Consider the following 24,057-nt stretch of genomic DNA (forward strand, 5'->3'; position numbering starts at 1 on the left):
TCAGAATGGGGTGTCCATTAGGGTGGACAGTCAGAATGGGGTGTCCATTAGAGTGGACAGTCAGAATGGGGTGTCCTGGTGTCCTTTAGAGTGGACAGTCAGAATGGGGTGTCCATTAGAGTGGACAGTCAGAATGGGGTGTCCATTAGAGTGGACAGTCAGAATGGGGTGTCCTTTAGGGTGGACAGTCAGAATGGGGTGTCCATTAGGGTGGCCAGTCAGAATGGGGTGTCCTTTAGGGTGGACAGTAAGAATGGGGCGTCCTTTAGGGTGGCCAGTCAGAATGGGGTGTCCTTTAGAGTGGACAGTCAGAATGGGGTGTCCTTTAGGGTGGACAGTCAGAATGGGGTGTCCATTACAGTTGACAGTCAGAATGGGGTGTCCTGGTGTACTTCAGAGTGGACAGACAGAATGGGGTGTCCTGGTGTCCTTCAGAGTGGACAGACAGAATGGGGTGTCCTCTAGAGTGGACAGTCAGAATGGGGTGTCCTGGTGTCCATTAGAGTGGACAGTCAGAATGGGGTGTCCTTTAGGGTGGACAGTCAGAATGGGGTGTCCTTTAGAGTGGACAGTCAGAATGGGGTGTCCTTTAGGGTTGACAGTCAGAATGGGGTGTCCTTTAGGGTGGACAGTCAGAATGGGGTGTCCTGGTGTCCTTCTGAGTGGACAGTCAGAATGGGGTGTCCTGATGTCCTTTAGAGTGGACACTCAGAATGGGTTGTCCTGATGTCCTTCAGAGTAGACAGTCAGAATGGGGTGTGCTGGTTTCCTTCAGAGTGGACAGTCAGAATGAGGTGTCCTGATGTCTTTCAGAGTGGACAGTCAGAATGGGGTGTGCTGGTGTCCTTCAGAGTGGACAGTCAAAATGGGGTGTCCTTTAGAGTGGACAGTCAGAATGGAGTGTCCTTTAGGGTGGACAGTCAGAATGGAGTGTCCTTTAGAGTGGACAGTCAGAATGGGGTGTCCTTTTTTAGGGTGGACAGTCAGAATGGGGTGTCCTTTAGGGTGGACAGTCAGAATGGGGTGTCCTTTAGAGTGGACAGTCAGAATGGGGTGTCCTGTAGGGTGGACAGTCAGAATGGGGTGTCCTGGTGTCCTTCAGAGTGGACAGTCAGAATGGGGTGTCCTCTAGAGTGGACAGTCAGAATGGGGTGTCCTGGTGTCCATTAGAGTGGACAGTCAGAATGGGGTGTCCTTTAGGGTGGACAGTCAGAATGGGGCGTCCTTTAGGGTGGCCAGTCAGAATGGGGTGTCCTGGTGTCCTTTAGGGTGGACAGTCAGAATGGGGTGTCCATTACAGTTGACAGTCAGAATGGGGTGTCCTGGTGTACTTCAGAGTGGACAGACAGAATGGGGTGTCCTGGTGTCCTTCAGAGTGGACAGACAGAATGGGGTGTCCTCTAGAGTGGACAGTCAGAATGGGGTGTCCTGGTGTCCATTAGAGTGGACAGTCAGAATGGGGTGTCCTTTAGGGTGGACAGTCAGAATGGGGTGTCCTTTAGAGTGGACAGTCAGAATTGGGTGTCCTTTAGAGTGGACAGTCAGAATGGGGTGTCCTTTAGGGTTGACAGTCAGAATGGGGTGTCCTTTAGGGTGGACAGTCAGAATGGGGTGTTCTGGTGTCCTTCTGAGTGGACAGTCAGAATGGGGTGTCCTGATGTCCTTTAGAGTGGACACTCAGAATGGGTTGTCCTGATGTCCTTCAGAGTAGACAGTCAGAATGGGGTGTGCTGGTTTCCTTCAGAGTGGACAGTCAGAATGAGGTGTCCTGATGTCTTTCAGAGTGGACAGTCAGAATGGGGTGTGCTGGTGTCCTTCAGAGTGGACAGTCAGAATGGAGTGTCCTTTAGGGTGGACAGTCAGAATGGAGTGTCCTTTAGAGTGGACAGTCAGAATGGGGTGTCCTTTTTTAGGGTGGACAGTCACAATGGGGTGTCCTTTAGGGTGGACAGTCAGAATGGGGTGTCCTTTAGGGTGGACAGTCAGAATGGGGTGTCCATTAGGGTGGACAGTCAGAATGGGGTGTCCATTAGAGTGGACAGTCAGAATGGGGTGTCCATTAGAGTGGACAGTCAGAATGGGGTGTCCTGGTGTACTTCAGAGTGGACAGACAGAATGGGGTGTCCTGGTGTCCTTCAGAGTGGACAGACAGAATGGTGTGTCCTCTAGAGTGGACAGTCAGAATGGGGTGTCCTGGTGTCCATTAGAGTGGATAGTCAGAATGGGGTGTCCTTTAGGGTGGACAGTCAGAATGGGGTGTCCTTTAGGGTGGACAGTCAGAATGGGGTGTCCTTTAGAGTGGACAGTCAGAATGGGGTGTCCTGTAGGGTGGACAGTCAGAATGGGGTGTCCTGGTGTCCTTCAGAGTGGACAGTCAGAATGGGGTGTCCTGATGTCCTTCAGAGTGGACAGTCAGAATGGGGTGTCCTGATGTCCTTCAGAGTGGACAGTCAGAATGGAGTGTCCTTTAGAGTGGACAGTCAGAATTGGGTGTCCTTTAGGGTGGACAGTCAGAATGGGGTGTCCTTTAGAGTGGACAGTCAGAATGGGGTGTCCTTTAGGGTGGACAGTCAGAATGGGGTGTCCTTTAGGGTGGACAGTCAGAATGGGGTGTCCATTAGGGTGGACAGTCAGAATGGGGTGTCCATTAGAGTGGACAGTCAGAATGGGGTGTCCATTAGAGTGGACAGTCAGAATGGGGTGTCCTGGTGTACTTCAGAGTGGACAGACAGAATGGTGTGTCCTCTAGAGTGGACAGTCAGAATGGGGTGTCCTGGTGTAAATTAGAGTGGACAGTCAGAATGGGGTGTCCTTTAGGGTGGACAGTCAGAATGGGGTGTCCTTTAGAGTGGAAAGTCAGAATGGGGTGTCCTTTAGGGTGGACAGTCAGAATGGGGTGTCCTTTAGGGTGGACAGTCAGAATGGGGTGTCCTGGTGTACTTCAGAGTGGACAGACAGAATGGGGTGTCCTGGTGTCCTTCAGAGTGGACAGACAGAATGGTGTGTCCTCTAGAGTGGACAGTCAGAATGGGGTGTCCTGGTGTCCATTAGAGTGGACAGTCAGAATGGGGTGTCCTTTAGGGTGGACAGTCAGAATGGGGTGTCCTTTAGAGTGGAAAGTCAGAATGGGGTGTCCTTTAGGGTGGACAGTCAGAATGGGGTGTCCTTTAGGGTGGACAGTCAGAATGGGGTGTCCTGGTGTCCTTCAGAGTGGACAGTCAGAATGGGGTGTCCTGCTGTCCTTCAGAGTGGACAGTCAGAATGGGGTGTCCTGGTGTCCTTCAGAGTGGACAGTCAGAATGGGGTGTCCTGGTGTCCTTCAGAGTGGACAGTCAGAATGGGGTGTCCTGGTGTCCTTTAGGGGGGACAGTCAGAATGGGGTGTCCTTTAGGATGGACAGTCAGAATGGGGTGTCCTTTAGAGTGGACAGTCAGAATGGGGTGTCCTGGTGTCCATTAGAGTGGACAGTCAGAATGGGGTGTCCTTTAGGGTGGACAGTCAGAATGGGGTGTCCTTTAGGGTGGACAGTCAGAATGGGGTGTCCATTAGGGTGGACAGTCAGAATGGGGTGTCCATTAGAGTGGACAGTCAGCATGGGGTGTTCTTTAGAGTGGACAGTTAGAATGGGGTGTCCTTTAGAGTGGACAGTCAGAATGGGGTGTCCTGTAGGGTGGACAGTCAGAATGGGGTGTCCTGGTGTCCTTCAGAGTGGACAGTCAGAATGGGGTGTCCTGCTGTCCTTCAGAGTGGACAGTCAGAATGGGATGTCCATTAGAGTGGACAGTCAGCATTGGGTGTCCTTTAGAGTGGACAGTTAGAATGGGGTGTCCTTTAGAGTGGACAGTCAGAATGGGGTGTCCTGTAGGGTGGACAGTCAGAATGGGGTGTCCTGGTGTCCTTCAGAGTGGACAGTCAGAATGGGGTGTCCTGCTGTCCTTCAGAGTGGACAGTCAGAATGGGATGTCCATTAGAGTGGACAGTCAGCATTGGGTGTCCTTTAGAGTGGACAGTTAGAATGGGGTGTCCTTTAGAGTGGACAGTCAGAATGGGGTGTCCTGTAGGGTGGACAGTCAGAATGGGGTGTCCTGGTGTCCTTCAGAGTGGACAGTCAGAATGGGGTGTCCTGCTGTCCTTCAGAGTGGACAGTCAGAATGGGGTGTCCTTTAGAGTGGACAGTCAGAATGGGGTGTCCTTTAGGGTGGACAGTCAGAATGGGGTGTCCTTTAGAGTGGACAGTCAGAATGGGGTGTCCTGGTGTCCATTAGAGTGGACAGTCAGAATGGGGTGTCCTTTAGGGTGGACAGTCAGAATGGGGTGTCTTTTAGGGTGGGCAGTCAGAATGGGGTGTCCTTTAGAGTGGACAGTCAGAATGGGGTGTCCTGGTGTCCATTAGAGTGGACAGTCAGAATGGGTTGTCCTTTAGGGTGGACAGTCAGAATGGGGTGTCCTGGTGTCCATTAGAGTGGACAGTCAGAATGGGGTGTCCTTTAGGGTGGACAGTCAGTATGGGGTGTCCTTTAGAGTGGACAGTCAGAATGGGATGTCCTGAGATGAAATTTAGGTGTGTTCTCCTTTTCACAAAACAGCTTAACCCCTGTTCCACCCAAACACTCACCACCTAAACACACACAAGTCAACTGGGAGATTAACTCACACTCAGTGTGAGTGTTTTGAGGTTATGAACGTATAGAGAGAGGATATGTTCAGTGTGTGTGCGTTATCCATTCAGCACTTGTGTGTATTCAGGTCAGCAGAGAGAGAGGGTGTGTCTGGTTGCCTGTGCGTTGAGCCCGACATCCACCCCCTCCAGTAGCCACCCCCACCAGACCCTCAGGGTGCCGTCCTAGCGAATCCAAAAACCAACATCTAATGGGATTTATTTGGTGCCATTCAGCATTCATGCGCCATCGACAGTTTTCCATAGGAATTCATGGATAACGTCAGCGCTAACAGGAACACACAGGGTCCCTACTCACCTCCGTGGGTTTATAGCAGTCTATTAAGGATTCCTAGAGAGACAGAGAGACACAGACACAGAGACAAAGAGAGACAGACACAGAGAGAGACAGACACAGAGAGAGACAGACACAGAGAGAGAGAGAGAGAGAGAGAGAGAGAGAGAGATACAGAGAGACAAGGAGACAGAAAGACACAGACAGAGGCACAGAGACAGAGACACAGAGACAGAGAGACACAGAGAGACACCAACACAGAGAGACACAGACACAGAGACAGAGAGACAAAGAGACAGAGAGAGACACAGAGACAGAGAGAGAGACACAGAGACAGAGAGAGAGACACAGAGAGACAGAGAGAGAGACACAGAGACAGAGAGAGAGACACAGAGACAGAGAAACACAGACACAGAGAGACACAGAGAGACACAGAGACACAGATACAGAGAGAGAGATACAGAGAGACAGAGAGAGAGACACAGAGACAGAGAGAGGGAGACACAGGGACAGAGAGACAGGGACAGAGAGACAGACACAGAGAGACACAGAGACAGACACAGAGACACAGATACAGAGAGAGACAGAGAGACAGAGAGACACAGAGACACAGAGAGAGAGAGAAAGAGAGAGAGATAGAGAGAGAGAGAGAGAGAGAAAGGGAGGGAGAGAGAGACGTAGATTGTTTACAACGTAAGTGATTAACATTCCATATCAATAAAGTGTATTGAACTAAATAGAGACCAGAGATATTAAGCACAACTGTATATAAACAGCCAGGCACCAAGAGAGCCAGCAAATTACGATAAATTAGTATAATGTTGTTTAAGAAGTATAATGAAGGTCTAGTGAGATATAGATGGTTTAATATCCTGACCTAGTGAGATATACATGGAGGTTTAATATCCTGACCTAGTGAGATATACATGGAGGAGGTTTAATTCCCTGACCTAGTGAGATATACATGGAGGTTTAATATCCTGAGCTAGTGAGATATACATGGAGGAGGTTTAATATCCTGACCTAGTGAGATATACATGGAGGTTTTAATATCCTGACCTAGTGAGATATATACATGGAGGTTTAATACCCTGACCTAGTGAGATATACATGGAGGAGATTTAATATCCTGACCTAGTGAGATATACATGGAGGAGGTTTAATATCCTGACCTAGTGAGATATACATGGAGGTTTAATATCCTGAGCTAGTGAGATATACATGGAGGAGGTTTAATATCCTGACCTAGTGAGATATACATGGAGGTTTTAATATCCTGACCTAGTGAGATATATACATGGAGGTTTAATACCCTGACCTAGTGAGATATACATGGAGGAGGTTTAATATCCTGACCTAGTGAGATATACATGGAGGAGGTTTAATATCCTGAGATATACATGGAGGAGGTTTAATATCCTGACCTAGTGAGATATACATGGATGAGGTTTAATATCCTGACCTAGTGAGATATACATGGAGGAGGTTTAATACCCTGACCTAGTGAGATATACATGGAGGTTTAATATCCTGACCTAGTGAGATATACATGGAGGTTTAATATCCTGACCTAGTGAGATATACATTGGGGCAAAAAAGTATTTAGTCAGCCACCAATTGTGCAAGTTCTCCCACTTAAAAAGATGAGAGGCCTGTAATTTTCATCATAGGTACACTTCAACTATGACAGACAAAATGAGAAAAAAATCCAGAAAATCACTTTGTAGGATTTTTAATGAATTTATTTATGACAGAGGAGCCTCTTAAAGAAGAAGTTACAGGTCTGTGAGAGCCAGAAATCTTGCTTGTTTGTAGGTGACCAAATACTTATTTTCCACCATAATTTGCAAATAAATTCATTAAAAATCCTACAATATGATTTTCTGGATTGTTTTTTCTCATTTTGTCTGTCATAGTTGAAGTGTACCTATGATGAAAATTACAGGCCTCTCATCTTTTTAAGTGGGAGGACTTGCACAATTGGTGGCTGACTAAATACTTTTTTGCCCCACTGTATATATATATATATATGTGTGTTTTTTAGTACCAGTCAAAAGTTTGAATACACCTACTCATTCCAAGGTTTTTCTTTATTTTTACAATTTTCTACAGTGTAGAATGATAGTGAAGAAATCAAAATTATGAAAATAACACATTATGGAATCATGTAGCAACCAAAAAAGTGTTAAATTAAAAAATACATTTTATATTTGAGATTCCTAAAAGTAGCCACCCTTAGCCCTTGATGATAGCTTTGCATACTCTTGGCATTCTCTCAACCAGTTTCCTGAGGTAGTCACCTGGAATGCATTTCAATTAACAGATGTGCTTTGTTAAAAGTGAATTTGTGGAATTTCTTGCCCTATTTGGTAAAAGTCCATATTATGTCAAGAACAGCTCAAATTAGCAGAGAGAAACTTCAGTCCATCATTACTTTAAGACATGAAGGTCAGTCAATTTCAAGAACTATGAAAGTTTCTTCAAATGCAGTCGCAAAAACCATCAAGAGCTATGATGGAACTGGCTCTCATGAGGACCGCCACAAAAATGAAATACCCAGAGTTCCCTTTGCTGCAGAGGATACGTTCATTAGAGTTACGAGCCTCAGAAATTGCAGCACAAATAAAAGTTACACGAGTTCAAGAAACAGACACATCTCAACATCAACTGTTCAGAGGAGACTGTGTGAATCAAATCAAATTTTATTTGTCACATACACATGGTTAGCAGATGTTAATGCGAGTGTAGCGAAATGCTTGTGCTTCTAGTTCCGACAATGCAGTTATAACCAACAAGTAATCTAGCTAACAATTCCAAAAATACTACCTTATAGACACAAGTGTACGGGGAAAAAGAATATGTACATAAAGATATATGAATAAGTGATGGTACAGAGCGGCATAGGCAAGATACAGTAGATGGTATTGAGTGCAGTATATACATATGAGATGAGTATGTAAACAAAGTGGCATAGTTAAAGTGGCTAGTGATACATGTATTACATAAAGATGCAGTAGATGATATAGAGTACAGTATATACATATACATATGAGACGAATAATGTAGGGTATGCAAACATTATATTAGGTAGCATTGTTTAAAGTGGCTAGTGATATATTTTACATCATTTCCCATCAATTCCCATTATTAAAATGGCTGGAGTTGAGTCAGTGTGTTGGCAGCAGCCACTCAATGTTAGTGGTGGCTGTTTAACAGTCTGATGGCCTTGAGATAGAAGCTGTTTTTCAGTCTCTCGGTCCCAGCTTTGATGCACCTGTACTGACCTCTCCTTCTGGATGATAGCGGGGTGAACAGGCAGTGGCTCGGGTGGTTGTTGTCCTTGATGATCTTTATGGCCTTCCTGTGACATCGGGTGGTGTAGGTGTCCTGGAGGGCAGGTAGTTTGCCCCCGGTGATGCGTTGTGCAGACCTCACTACCCTCTGGAGAGCCTTACGGTTGTGGGCGGAGCAGTTGCCGTACCCGGCGGTGATACAGCCCGACAGGATGCTCTCGATTGTGCATCTGTAGAAGTTTGTGAGTGCTTTTGGTGACAGGCCGAATTTCTTCAGCCTCCTGAGGTTGAAGAGGCACTGCTGCGCCTTCTTCACGATGCTGTCTGTGTGGGTGGACCAATTCAGTTTGTCTGTGATGTGTACGCCGAGGAACTTAAAACTTACTACCCTCTCCACTACTGTTCCATCGATGTGGATAGGGGGGTGTTCCCTCTGCTGTTTCCTGAAGAGCACAATCATCTCCTTAGTTTTGTTGACGTTGAGTGTGAGGTTATTTTCCTGACACAACAATCCGAGGGCCCTCACCTCCTCCCTGTAGGCCGTCTCGTCGTTGTTGGTAATCAAGCCTACCACTGTTGTGTCGTCCGCAAACTTGATGATTGAGTTGGAGGCGTGCGTGGCCACACAGTCGTGGGTGAACAGGGAGTACAGGAGAGGGCTCAGAACGCACCCTTGTGGGGCCCCAGTGTTGAGGATCAGCGGGGTGGAGATGTTGTTGCCTACCCTCACCACCTGGGGGCGGCCCGTCAGGAAGTCCAGTACCCAGTTGCACAGGGCGGGGTCGAGACCCAGGGTCTCGAGCTTGATGACGAGCTTGGAGGGCACTATGGTGTTAAATGCCGAGCTGTAGTCGATGAACAGCATTCTCACATAGGTATTCCTCTTGTCCAGATGGGTTAGGGCAGTGTGCAGTGTGGTTGAGATTGCATTGTCTGTGGACCTATTTGGGGGGTAAGCAAATTGGAGTGGGTCTAGGGTGTCAGGTAGGGTGGAGGTGATATGGTCCTTGACTAGTCTCTCAAAGCACTTCATGATGACGGAAGTGAGTGCTACGGGGCTTGGAGGGTAGTCGTTTAGCTCAGTTACCTTAGCTTTCTTGGGAACAGGAACAATGGTGGCCCTCTTGAAGCATGTGGGAAAAACAGACTGGGATAGGGATTGATTGAATATGTCCGTAAACACACCTGCCAGCTGGTCTGCGCATGCTCTGAGGGCGCGGCTGGGGATGCCGTCTGGGCCTGCAACCTTGCGAGGGTTGACACGTTTAAATGTTTTCCTCACGTCGGCTCCAGTGAAGGAGAGTCCGCATGTTTTAGTTGCGGGCCGTGTCAGTGGCACTGTGTTGTCCTCAAAGCGGGCAAAAAAGTGATTTAGTCTGCCTGGGAGCAAGACATCCTGGTCCGTGACGGGGCTGGTTTTCTTTTTGTAATCCGTGATTGACTGTAGACCCTGCCACATACCTCTTGTGTCTGAGCCGTTGAATTGAGATTCTACTTTGTCTCTATACTGACGCTTAGCTTGTTTGATTGCCTTGCGGAGGGAATAGTTACACTGTTTGTATTCGGTCATGTTTCCGGTCACCTTGCCCTGATTAAAAGCAGTGGTTCGGGCTTTCAGTTTCACGCGAATGCTGCCATCAATCCACGGTTTCTGGTTTGGGAATGTTTTAATCGTTGCTATGGGAACGATATCTTCAACGCACGTTCTAATAAACTCGCTCACCGAATCAGCGTATTCGTCAATGTTGTTGTCTGACGCAATACGAAACATATCCCAGTCCACGTGATGGAAGCAGTCTTGGAGTGTGGAATCAGATTGGTCGGACCAGCGTTGAACAGACCTCAGCGCGGGAGCTTCTTGTTTTAGTTTCTGTCTGTAGGCAGGGATCAACAAAATGGAGTCGTGGTCAGCTTTTCCGAAAGGAGGGCGGGGCAGGGCCTTATATGCGTTGCGGAAGTTAGAATAGCAGTGATCCAAGGTTTTTCCAGCCCTGGTTGCGCAATCGATATGCTGATCAAATTTAGGGAGTCTTGTTTTCAGATTAGCCTTGTTAAAATCCCCAGCTACAATGAATGCTGCCTCCGGATAAATGGATTCCAGTTTGCAAAGAGTCAAATAAAGTTCGTTCAGAGCCATCGATGTGTCTGCTTGGGGGGGAATATATACGGCTGTGATTATAATCGAAGAGAATTACCTTGGTAGATAATGCGGTCGACATTTGATTGTGAGGAATTTTAAATCAGGTGTACAGAAGGACTTGAGTACCTGTATGTTGTTATGATCACACCACGTCACGTTAACCATGAAGCATACGCCCCCGCCCCTCTTCTTACCAGAAAGATGTTTGTTTCTGTCTGCGCAATGCGTGGAGAAACCAGCTGGCTGCACCGACTCCGATAGCGTCTCTCCAGTGAGCCATGTTTCCGTGAAGCAAAGAACGTTACAGTCTCTGATGTCCCTCTGGAATGCTACCCTTGCTCGGATTTCATCAACCTTGTTGTCAAGAGACTGGACATTGGCGAGAAGAATGCTAGGGAGTGGTGCACGATGTGCCCGTCTCCGGAGTCTGACCAGAAGACCGCTCTGCTGGGATCCATTCCGTTGTCCTGGGTGAAAGGCAGAACACAGGATCCGCTTCGCGAAAGTCATATTCTTGGTCGTACTGATGGTGAGTTGACGCTGCTCTTATGTTCAGTAGTTCTTCTCGACTGTATGTAATGAAACCTAAGATGACCTGGGGTACCAATGTAAGAAATAACACGTAAAAAAACAAAAAACTGCATAGTTTCCTAGGAACGCGAAGCGAGGCGGCCATCTCTGTCGGGCCTTCAATGGTTGAATTGCTGAAAAGAAACCATTACTAAAGGACACCAATAATAAGAAGAGGCTTGCTTGGGCCAAGAAACACAAGCAATGGACATTAGGCCGATGGAAATCTATCCTTTGGTCTGATGAGACCAAATTGGAGATTTTTGGTTCCAACCGCCTGTCTTTGTGAGACGCGGTGTGAGTGAACGGATGATCTCCGCATGTGTATTTCCCACTGTGAAGCATGGAGGAGGAGGTGTTATAGTGTGGGGGTGCTTTACTGTTGACAATGTCTGGGATTTATTTTGAACGCATGCTACCACAGCATTCTACAGCGATATGCCAGCCCATCTGGTTTGCGCTTAGTGGGACTATCATTTGTTTTTTAACAGGACAATGACCCAACACACCTCCAGGCTGTGTAAGGGCTATTTGACCAAGAAGGAGAGTGATGGAGTGCTGCATCAGATGACCTGGCCTCCACAATCACCCCGACCTCAACCCAACTGAGATGGTTTGGGATGAGTCGGAACGCAGAGTGAAGAAAAAGCAGCCAACATGAGCTCAGCATATATAGGAACTTGTTCAAGACTGTTGGAAAAGCATTCCAGGTGAAGCTGGTTGAGAGAATGCCAAGAATGTGCAAAGCTGTGGGGTGACTTTACCTTCATTAATCTGATGACTGTTATTCAATTAATCCACTAGCTAGGTTTAACTGACCTCATTTAATCCACTAACTAGGTTTAATTTTACCCGATTAAAGGATTGATTCTCTTATCCCTCCTAAAATCACATTCATATCTCATCAAAAATATTTTAATCAGTGTTCATATTGTCTTATTGTTTAATTTTACCCGATTAAAATAATAATGTAATCATGCAGAGGTTGGTTGTTTAAAGAGTTAAAAATGAATTAAACTATCTCTTGAATTAAACTCTATAAAAAGGTATCTATTATATACATTAATAAACCGTCATCTTATTAATCATATCTTATCATATCATCATTCTGAACAGTCGTAACCTCATGCATCTGCAAAAACCCTAGCCTTACTCGTGATTCAGTACTACACCAATTGGTTTAACAACTGATTTACTAGCTAACTAAATAATAACATAGAATAACACTTACTACATGAGACAAAGGTTTGACAAAATATGATGGCTTGTTACAACATAGATGGAGGGGGGGGGGGGGGGGTGAGTTCACCGTTCGTCGAGACATTTCAGAATTATTCTCACAGTAACGGAAGTCATATAGTTTCCCCATGAACCCCCGGCTGTTTGGAGTAAGAAATCATGAATGCTTTTACGTGTGAAATGCCTTCGATCATCATCTATCTCCGTCGAAACCTCTTCTTGGAAAGTATTTTGGCTGAGTCACCTGTAGGTGTAAGGCTCTGATTGTCCAGAAGAGGTCACAATGTCCATCTTAGTTGTCTGGTCTCTAGTGAGTGTCCATTCCTCAGAACAGCTACTTAACGTCCTCTCGCCACCTCGGGTAGATAGTCAAAGTTCCAAACCACTTTACACACACAGCTGCAGACTGGCAGTGTCTTGCTCTGGTAGGTGAGTTCATTTCTTCACCTTGTGTTGAGGTTGGTTTCAACCATTTCAAACGTACATCACTCACGTTTCCTTGTCTAATGTTAATTTCGTCGGCAATGCTTTATATGCACTCTCATCAAAGGGGGCGGCTTCATCCGACTGACATGCTCGCCGACCTCACTCAGGGCGTGGCTACTTACTTATGTACAGTTCATAGGATATTGATTCTCTTATCCCTCCTAAAATCACATTCATATCTCATCAAAAATATTTTAATCAGTGTTCATATTGTTATTCACAACATACTTGACAGATAAAGGGGTATCCTTTCCAAGTTACAGTATTTGATCAATACAGTTTTTAATGACATCACAAAATTTGTTTTCCATAGTTCCCCACTAACCGGTCCCCACATTCTTCATGTTATAATTATTTTTCCATTATCCATGTTTGGAAGATAGCGTTTTGGGCAGGCAAAAGTCTCTCTAGACTCTAGACTATTCCTTTGATTGATACTAAAGGGTAAAGAGAGAGCTCTCTCCTGCCTAAATTTACTACCAGGTGTAGAGGTGTCAAAAACCCTGCAGTTCCCTCCACAGTTCCCCCTTTACGGGTGAGAGAGCGTCTGCTATTGTCAGCAATATCCAAGCTGATCTGACCCATTGTGATCCTCACAGGACAGTCATGACACCTGTCAACAAGGCAAAGGGTTGGCTAATTTGAAGAATCTAAAATATATATTTGATTTGTTTAACACTTTGTTGGTTACTACATTATTCCAAATGTGTTATTTTATAGTGTTGATGTCTTCACTATTATTCTACAATGTAGAAAATAGTAACAAAATATATAAAGAAAAACCCTTGAATGAGTAGGTGTGTCCAAACTTTTGACTGTGTATATTTACAAAATAAATATATGGGGGGTTGGAAATGATGCAGAAAATTGCACCCCCCCCCCCCCCCCCCGCCCAAAATATTAATAAATAAATACAATTTACCTGTAGTTTTACAGCTCTGTCATCTTCACTGTTGACTTCCAGCAGGTCATCAATATCTATCTCTACCTCCGGCATCTCCTCTTCCTGCAACACAAGACACACACACACAGTCAGTGATACACACACCAGAAAGTATTACATATGGAGATCAAGCACGACAATGGGAGGACGTCGTCACGGCATCTCTGTTCATTCACATTGTGTTCCTTGTCCGTAGCTTCATGCCTGCTCATACCAGAACCCCCACTGCCACCATGGGGTACTACTCTGTTCAAAACTTTGACATCAGAAAACCGCTTGCCCACACCATCTGCCCGGGAACAGTTGAAACTGGGATTCATCCGTGAAGGGCAAACTTCTCCAGCATGTGCAGAAATTCGTTGGTTGTGTAAACCCAGCTTCTATTAGCTTGTTGTAGCCAGCCTGTTGCTAGCTAGCATCACTGGTAAACACATGGATGTAATGTTAGCTAGCAAGCTAAGGATGTTGGGTAATGCACTGATAAACACCATGTAGCTTGTCACTTATTTAGGAGAGTTTGACAGATTTCTGATGAAGTTGTAGACATGTTCCCATCAGTCGGATCGTACTTCAGCATGTTTCCAAAGCACCAATCACTACGTTGTAACATTGGGTCAGCTAAATGTGCAGCATCAGATGTATATGTCTGCATTGCGTTGTCTTCATTTTGGCAGATTAACTCAAGTTTATTTCTGAACATTAACTCTTGTTTTTGCTCCTTTTATCTTCTCAGGAATGCAGGCAACAACCAATAGTATTCTGTTGCATAAAGAAGTCAGCCAACAACCCATACTATTCTGTTCCATAAAGAAGTCAGACAACAATACATACTATTCTGTTCCATAAAGAAGACAGACAACAACCCATACTATTCTGTTCCATAAAGAAGTCATCCAACAACCCATACTATTCTGTTCCATAAAGAAGACAGACAACAACCCATACTATTCTGTTCCATAAAGAAGACAGACAACAACAACCCATACTATTCTGTTCCATAAGGAAGACAGCCAGACAACAACCCATACTATTCTGTTGCATAAAGAAGTCAGCCAACAACCCATACTATTCTGTTCCATAAAGAAGACAGACAACAACCCATACTATTCTGTTCCATAAGGAAGACAGCCAGACAACAACCCATACTATTTTGTTCCATAAAGAAGACAGACAACAACCCATACTATTCTGTTCCATAAAGAAGACAGACAACAACCCATACTATTCTGATCCATAAAGACAGACAACAACCCATACTATTCTGTTCCATAAGGAAGACAGCCAGACAACAACCCATACTATTCTGTTGCATAAAGAAGTCAGCCAACAACCCATACTATTCTGTTCCATAAAGAAGACAGACAACAACCCATACTATTCTGTTCCATAAGGAAGACAGCCAGACAACAACCCATACTATTCTGTTCCATAAAGAAGACAGACAACAACCCATACTATTCTGTTCCATAAAGAAGACAGACAACAACCCATACTATTCTGTTCCATAAAGAAGACAGACAACAACCCATACTATTCTGTTCCATAAAGAAGACAGACAATAACCCATACTATTCTGTTCCATAAAGAAGACAGACAACAACCCATACTATTCTGTTCCATAAAGAAGACAGACAACAACCCATACTATTCTGTTCCATAAAGACAGACAACAACCCATACTATTCTGTTCCATAAAGAAGACAGACAACAACCCATACTATTCTGTTCCATAAAGAAGACAGACAACAACAACCCATACTATTCTGTTCCATAAAGAAGACAGCCAACAACCCATAGTATTCTGTTCCATAAAGAAGACAGACAACAACAACCCATACTATTCTGTTCCATAAAGAAGACAGCCAACAACCCATACTATTCTGTTCCATAAAGACAGACAGACAACAACCCATACTATTCTGTTCCATAAAGAAGACAGACAACAACCCATACTATTCTGTTCCATAAAGAAGACAGACAACAACCCATACTATTCTGTTACATAAAGAAGACAGACAACAACCCATACTATTCTGTTCCATAAGGAAGACAGACAACAACCCATACTATTCTGTTCCATAAAGAAAGACAACAACCCATACTATTCTGTTCCATAAGGAAGACAGACAACAACCCATACTATTATGTTCCATAAAGAAGACAGACAACAACAACCCATACTATTCTGTTCCATAAAGACAGACAACAACCCACACTATTCTGTTCCATAAGGAAGACAGACAACAACCCATACTATTCTGTTCCATAAGGAAGACAGACAACAACCCATACTATTATGTTCCATAAAGAAGACAGACAACAACAACCCATACTATTCTGTTCCATAAAGACAGACAACAACCCACACTATTCTGTTCCATAAGGAAGACAGACAACAACCCATACTATTCTGTTCCATAAAGACAGACAACAACCCATACTATTATGTTCCATAAAGAAGACAGACAACAACCCATACTATTCTGTTCCATAAGGAAGACAGACAACAACCCATACTATTCTGTTCCATAAAGACAGACAACAACCCATACTATTCTGTTCCATAAAGAAGACAGACAACAACCCATACTATTCTGTTCCATAAGGAAGACAGACAACAACCCATACTATTCTGTTCCATAAAGAAGACAGACAACAACAACCCATACTATTCTGTTCCATAAAGACAGACAGACAACAACCCATACTATTCTGTTCCATAAAGAAGACAGACAACAACCCATACTATTCTGTTCCATAAAGACAGACAACAACCCATACTATTCTGTTCCATAAAGAAGACAGACAACAACACATACTATTCTGTTCCATAAAGAAGACAGACAACAACCCATACTATTCTGTTCCATAAAGAAGACAGACAACAACCCATACTATTCTGTTCCATAAAGAAGACAGACAACAACCCATACTATTCTGTTCCATAAAGAAGACAGACAACAACCCATACTATTCTGTTCCATAAAGAAGACAGACAACAACCCATACTATTCTGTTCCATAAAGACAGCCAGACAACAACCCATACTATTCTGTTGCATAAAGAAGTCAGCCAGACAACAACCCATACTATTCTGTTCCATAAAGAAGACAGACAACAACCCATAGTATTCTGTTCCATAAAGAAGACAGACAACAACAACCCATACTATTCTGTTCCATAAAGAAGACAGACAACAACACATACTATTCTGTTCCATAAAGAAGACAGACAACAACCCATACTATTCTGTTCCATAAAGAAGACAGACAACAACCCATACTATTCTGTTCCATAAAGAAGACAGACAACAACCCATACTATTCTGTTCCATAAAGAAGACAGACAACAACCCATACTATTCTGTTCCATAAAGAAGACAGACAACAACCCATACTATTCTGTTCCATAAAGACAGCCAGACAACAACCCATACTATTCTGTTCCATAAAGAAGACAGACAACAACCCATACTATTCTGTTCCATAAGGAAGTCAGCCAGACAACAACCCATACCATTCTGTTCCATAAAGAAGACAGACAACAACCCATACTATTCTGTTCCATAAGGAAGACAGACAACAACCCATACTATTCTGTTCCATAAAGAAGACAGACAACAACCCATACTATTCTGTTCCATAAAGAAGACAGACAACAACCCATACTATTCTGTTCCATAAAGACAGCCAGACAACAACCCATACTATTCTGTTCCATAAAGAAGACAGACAACAACCCATACTATTCTGTTCCATAAGGAAGTCAGCCAGACAACAACCCATACCATTCTGTTCCATAAAGAAGACAGACAACAACCCATACTATTCTGTTCCATAAGGAAGACAGACAACAACCCATACTATTCTGTTCCATAAAGAAGACAGACAACAACCCATACTATTCTGTTCCATAAAGACAGACAGACAACAACCCATACTATTCTGTTCCATAAAGAAGACAGACAACAACCCATACTATTCTGTTCCATAAAGACAGACAACAACCCACACTATTCTGTTCCATAAGGAAGACACACAACAACCCATACTATTCTGTTCCATAAAGAAGACAGACAACAACCCATACTATTCTGTTACATAAAGAAGACAGACAACAACCCATACTATTCTGTTCCATAAGGAAGACAGACAACAACCCATACTATTCTGTTCCATAAAGAAAGACAACAACCCATACTATTCTGTTCCATAAGGAAGACAGACAACAACCCATACTATTATGTTCCATAAAGAAGACAGACAACAACAACCCATACTATTCTGTTCCATAAAGACAGACAACAACCCACACTATTCTGTTCCATAAGGAAGACAGACAACAACCCATACTATTCTGTTCCATAAGGAAGACAGACAACAACCCATACTATTATGTTCCATAAAGAAGACAGACAACAACAACCCATACTATTCTGTTCCATAAAGACAGACAACAACCCACACTATTCTGTTCCATAAGGAAGACAGACAACAACCCATACTATTCTGTTCCATAAAGAAGACAGACAACAACCCATACTATTCTGTTCCATAAAGAAGACAGACAACAACCCATACTATTCTGTTCCATAAGGAAGACAGACAACAACCCATACTATTCTCTTCCATAAAGACAGACAACAACCCACACTATTCTGTTCCATAAGGAAGACAGACAACAACCCATACTATTCTGTTCCATAAGGAAGACAGACAACAACCCATACTATTATGTTCCATAAAGAAGACAGACAACAACAACCCATACTATTCTGTTCCATAAAGACAGACAACAACCCACACTATTCTGTTCCATAAGGAAGACAGACAACAACCCATACTATTCTGTTCCATAAAGAAGACAGACAACAACCCATACTATTCTGTTCCATAAAGAAGACAGACAACAACCCATACTATTCTGTTCCATAAAGAAGACAGACAACAACCCATACTATTCTGTTCCATAAGGAAGACAGACAACAACAACCCATACTATTCTGTTCCATAAAGACAGACAACAACCCACACTATTCTGTTCAATAAGGAAGACAGACAACAACCCATACTATTCTGTTCCATAAGGAAGACAGACAACAACCCATACTATTATGTTCCATAAAGAAGACAGACAACAACAACCCATACTATTCTGTTCCATAAAGACAGACAACAACCCACACTATTCTGTTCCATAAGGAAGACAGACAACAACCCATACTATTCTCTTCCATAAAGACAGACAACAACCCATACTATTCTGTTCCATAAAGAAGACAGACAACAACCCATACTATTCTGTTCCATAAGGAAGACAGACAACAACCCATACTATTCTGTTCCATAAAGAAGACAGACAACAACAACCCATACTATTCTGTTCCATAAAGACAGACAGACAACAACCCATACTATTCTGTTCCATAAAGACAGACAACAACCCATACTATTCTGTTCCATAAAGAAGACAGACAACAACCCATACTATTCTGTTCCATAAAGACAGACAACCCATACTATTCTGTTCCATAAAGAAGACAGACAACAACACATACTATTCTGTTCCATAAAGAAGACAGACAACAACCCATACTATTCTGTTCCATAAAGAAGACAGACAACAACCCATACTATTCTGTTCCATAAAGAAGACAGACAACAACCCATACTATTCTGTTCCATAAAGAAGACAGACAACAACCCATACTATTCTGTTCCATAAAGAAGACAGACAACAACCCATACTATTCTGTTCCATAAAGACAGCCAGACAACAACCCATACTATTCTGTTCCATAAAGAAGACAGACAACAACCCATACTATTCTGTTCCATAAGGAAGTCAGCCAGACAACAACCCATACCATTCTGTTCCATAAAGAAGACAGACAACAACCCATACTATTCTGTTCCATAAGGAAGACAGACAACAACCCATACTATTCTGTTCCATAAAGAAGACAGACAACAACCCATACTATTCTGTTCCATAAAGAAGACAGACAACAACCCATACTATTCTGTTCCATAAGGAAGTCAGCCAGACAACAACCCATACCATTCTGTTCCATAAAGAAGACAGACAACAACCCATACTATTCTGTTCCATAAGGAAGACAGACAACAACAACCCATACTATTCTGTTCCATAAAGACAGACAACAACCCACACTATTCTGTTCAATAAGGAAGACAGACAACAACCCATACTATTCTGTTCCATAAGGAAGACAGACAACAACCCATACTATTATGTTCCATAAAGAAGACAGACAACAACAACCCATACTATTCTGTTCCATAAAGACAGACAACAACCCACACTATTCTGTTCCATAAGGAAGACAGACAACAACCCATACTATTCTCTTCCATAAAGACAGACAACCCATACTATTCTGTTCCATAAAGAAGACAGACAACAACCCATACTATTCTGTTCCATAAGGAAGACAGACAACAACCCATACTATTCTGTTCCATAAAGAAGACAGACAACAACAACCCATACTATTCTGTTCCATAAAGACAGACAGACAACAACCCATACTATTCTGTTCCATAAAGACAGACAACAACCCATACTATTCTGTTCCATAAAGAAGACAGACAACAACCCATACTATTCTGTTCCATAAAGACAGACAACCCATACTATTCTGTTCCATAAAGAAGACAGACAACAACACATACTATTCTGTTCCATAAAGAAGACAGACAACAACCCATACTATTCTGTTCCATAAAGAAGACAGACAACAACCCATACTATTCTGTTCCATAAAGAAGACAGACAACAACCCATACTATTCTGTTCCATAAAGAAGACAGACAACAACCCATACTATTCTGTTCCATAAAGAAGACAGACAACAACCCATACTATTCTGTTCCATAAGGAAGTCAGCCAGACAACAACCCATACCATTCTGTTCCATAAAGAAGACAGACAACAACCCATACTATTCTGTTCCATAAGGAAGACAGACAACAACCCATACTATTCTGTTCCATAAAGAAGACAGACAACAACCCATACTATTCTGTTCCATAAAGAAGACAGACAACAACCCATACTATTCTGTTCCATAAAGACAGCCAGACAACAACCCATACTATTCTGTTCCATAAAGAAGACAGACAACAACCCATACTATTCTGTTCCATAAGGAAGTCAGCCAGACAACAACCCATACCATTCTGTTCCATAAAGAAGACAGACAACAACCCATACTATTCTGTTCCATAAGGAAGACAGACAACAACCCATACTATTCTGTTCCATAAAGAAGACAGACAACAACCCATACTATTCTGTTCCATAAGGAAGTCAGCCAGACAACAACCCATACCATTCTGTTCCATAAAGAAGACAGACAACAACCCATACTATTCTGTTCCATAAAGAAGACAGACAACAACCCATACTATTCTGTTCCATAAGGAAGTCAGCCAGACAACAACCCATACCATTCTGTTCCATAAAGAAGACAGACAACAACCCATACTATTCTGTTCCATAAGGAAGACAGCCAGACAACAATACATACTATTCTGTTCCATAAAGAAGACCAACAACCCACACTATTCTGTTCCATAAAGAAGACAGACAACAACCCATACTATTCTGTTCCATAAAGAAGACAGACAACAACCCATACTATTCTGTTCCATAAGGAAGACAGACAACAACCCATACTATTCTGTTCCATAAAGAAGACAGACAATAACCCATACTATTCTGTTCCATAAAGAAGTCAGACAACAACCCATACTATTCTGTTCCATAAAGAAGACAGACAACAACCCATACTATTCTGTTCCATAAAGAAGTCAGACAACAACCCATACTATTCTGTTCCATAAAGAAGTCAGACAACAACCCATACTATTCTGTTCCATAAAGAAGACAGACAACAACCCATACTATTCTGTTCCATAAGGAAGACAGACAACAACCCATACTATTCTGTTCCATAAAGAAGACAGACAATAACCCATACTATTCTGTTCCATAAAGAAGTCAGACAACAATACATACTATTCTGTTCCATAAAGAAGACAGACAACAACCCATACTATTCTGTTCCATAAAGAAGACAGACAATTACCCATACTATTCTGTTCCATAAAGAAGTCAGGCAGAGTTGGTACAAAGATTGAACTGGGTCATCATTCCTCACTGGCCACCTGGGAATATTTACAAACTATGTTTGCACATAATGATTTCATTGTGTATTACGTCATATTCTTAGCTAGGAATATGACTATTAGCATCAGCCATAATTCATCAATGGCACCATACAGGGTTCTATATGGAACACATTTTGGCTCAGTGAAGAGGAACTCTTGGGGTTTTCTATTTGGTTCAGTGAAGCGGAACTCTTGCGGTTCTATATTTGGTTCAGTGAAGAGGAACTCTTGGGGTTTTATATTTGGTTCAGTGAAGAGGAACTCTTGGGGTTCTATATTTGGTTCAGTGAAGGGGAACTCTAGGGGTTCTATATTTGGTTCAGTGAAGAGGAACTCTAGGGGTTCTATATTTGGTTCAGTGAAGAGGAACTCTTGGGGTTTTATATTTGGTTCAGTGAAGAGGAACTCTTGGGGTTCTATATTTGGTTCAGTGAAGAGGAACTCTAGGGGTTCTATATTTGGTTCAGTTCAGTGAAGAAGAACCCCTAGGGTATATGAAGCAAGCGATAGAACATTCTTGCAACCAAAACGGGTGCACGTGCACAGTCCTGCAATATGTATAATATAGAACACACAGCAGAATGAGAGAGAGATAAGTGGGTCATGGTGATTATATGAGGTCTGTGGGGCTGAGGACATGATGATGATGATGAGGAGGAGTAACAGGAGGAGGAGGAGTGGGCGTCGGGAAATGTCAAAGCTCAGCCCTCTAATCTGCTGCGCAACAAGGTGAGCGAGAAGGGAAGATCCCTCCCCCATTGAGACAGAGAGAGTGGTAGAGGAAGGGAAAGGTTAAAGATGAGAAAAGAGAGAAGCTCTCCCTCTCCCTCTCCCTCCCCTCCCTCTATATTCCCTAAATACATCCTGTAGCTGTAGTGCTCCTTAGATGGAGGAAGGGACACGGTGAGCTGTGGAATGAAGAAACAGCTAAGTGAATCATACTGAACAGGCTTAAAGAACAGTGAAGGGATACAGTGAATTGTGGAATGAAGACACAGCTAACAGCTAAGAACCTTTCCCTTCCTCTACCACTCTCACGGCTCTCTATCCACCGGATGTGTACCAAACTCACTAAAAGTGGCAGTAATAAAGCCTCTCTTGAAAAAGCCAAACCTTGACCCAGAAAATATAAAAAACTATCGGCCTATATCGAATCTTCCATTCCTCTCAAAAATTTTAGAAAAGGCTGTTGTGCAGCAACTCACTGCCTTACTGAAGACAAACAATGTATACGAAATGCTTCAGTCTGGTTTTAGACCCCATCATAGCACTGAGACGGCACTTGTGAAGGTGGTAAATTACATTTTAATGGCATCGGACCGAGGCTCTGCATCTGTCCTCGTGCTCCTAGACCTTAGTGCTGCTTTTGATACCATCGATCACCACATTCTTTTGGAGAGATTGGAAACCCAAATTGGTCTACATGGACAAGTTCTGGCATGGTTTAGATCTTATCTGTCGGAAAGATATCAGTTTGTCTCTGTGAATGGTTTGTCCTCTGATAAATCAACTGTAAATTTTGGTATTCCTCAAGGTTCCGTTTTAGGACCACTATTGTTTTCACTATATATTTTACCTCTTGGGGATGTTATTCGAAAACATAATGTTAACTTTCACTGCTATGCGGATGACACACAGCTGTACATTTCAATGAAACATGGTGAAGCCCCAAAATTGCCCTTGCTAGAAGCATGTGTTTCAGACATAAGGAAGTGGATGGCTGCAAACGTTCTACTTTTAAACTCGGACAAAACAGAGATGCTTGTTCTAGGTCCCAATAAACAAAGAGATCTTCTGTTGAATCGGACAATTAATCTTAATGGTTGTACAGTCGTCTCAAATAAAACTGTGAAGGACCTCGGCGTTACTCTGGACCCTGATCTCTCTTTTGAAGAACATATCAAGACCATTTCAAGGACAGCTTTATTCCATCTACGTAACATTGCAAAAATCAGAAACGTTCTGTCCAAAAATGATGCTGAAAAATTAATCCATGCTTTTGTCACTTCTAGGTTAGACTACTGCAATGCTCTACTTTCCGGCTACCCGGATAAAGCACTAAATAAACTTCAGTTAGTGCTAAATACGGCTGCTAGAATCCTGACTAGAACCAAAAAATGTGATCATATTACTCCAGTGCTAGCCTCTCTACACTGGCTTCCTGTCAAAGCAAGGGCTGATTTCAAGGTTTTACTGCTAACCTACAAAGCATTACATGGGCTTGCTCCTACCTATCTCT

The 24,057-nt window shown here is 43.1% G+C and overlaps 1 protein-coding gene across 1 annotated transcript in view; it reads right to left on the minus strand.

The window, feature by feature from the left end:
* LOC139415462 (protein phosphatase 1 regulatory subunit 14C-like) overlaps positions 1 to 24,057 on the minus strand; it is a 58,908-nt gene that overhangs the window by 14,958 nt on the left and 19,893 nt on the right. The window contains exons 2-3 of the mRNA XM_071163555.1: positions 13,603 to 13,686; positions 4,977 to 5,009 (exon numbers count right to left, since the gene is read on the minus strand). Coding sequence (XP_071019656.1) covers positions 4,977 to 5,009; positions 13,603 to 13,686 — 117 coding nt within the window. The remainder of the gene's footprint in view (positions 1 to 4,976; positions 5,010 to 13,602; positions 13,687 to 24,057) is intronic.

The sequence above is a fragment of the Oncorhynchus clarkii genome, chromosome 8 (assembly GCF_045791955.1).
Source record: "Oncorhynchus clarkii lewisi isolate Uvic-CL-2024 chromosome 8, UVic_Ocla_1.0, whole genome shotgun sequence".
NCBI lineage: Eukaryota > Metazoa > Chordata > Actinopteri > Salmoniformes > Salmonidae > Oncorhynchus > Oncorhynchus clarkii.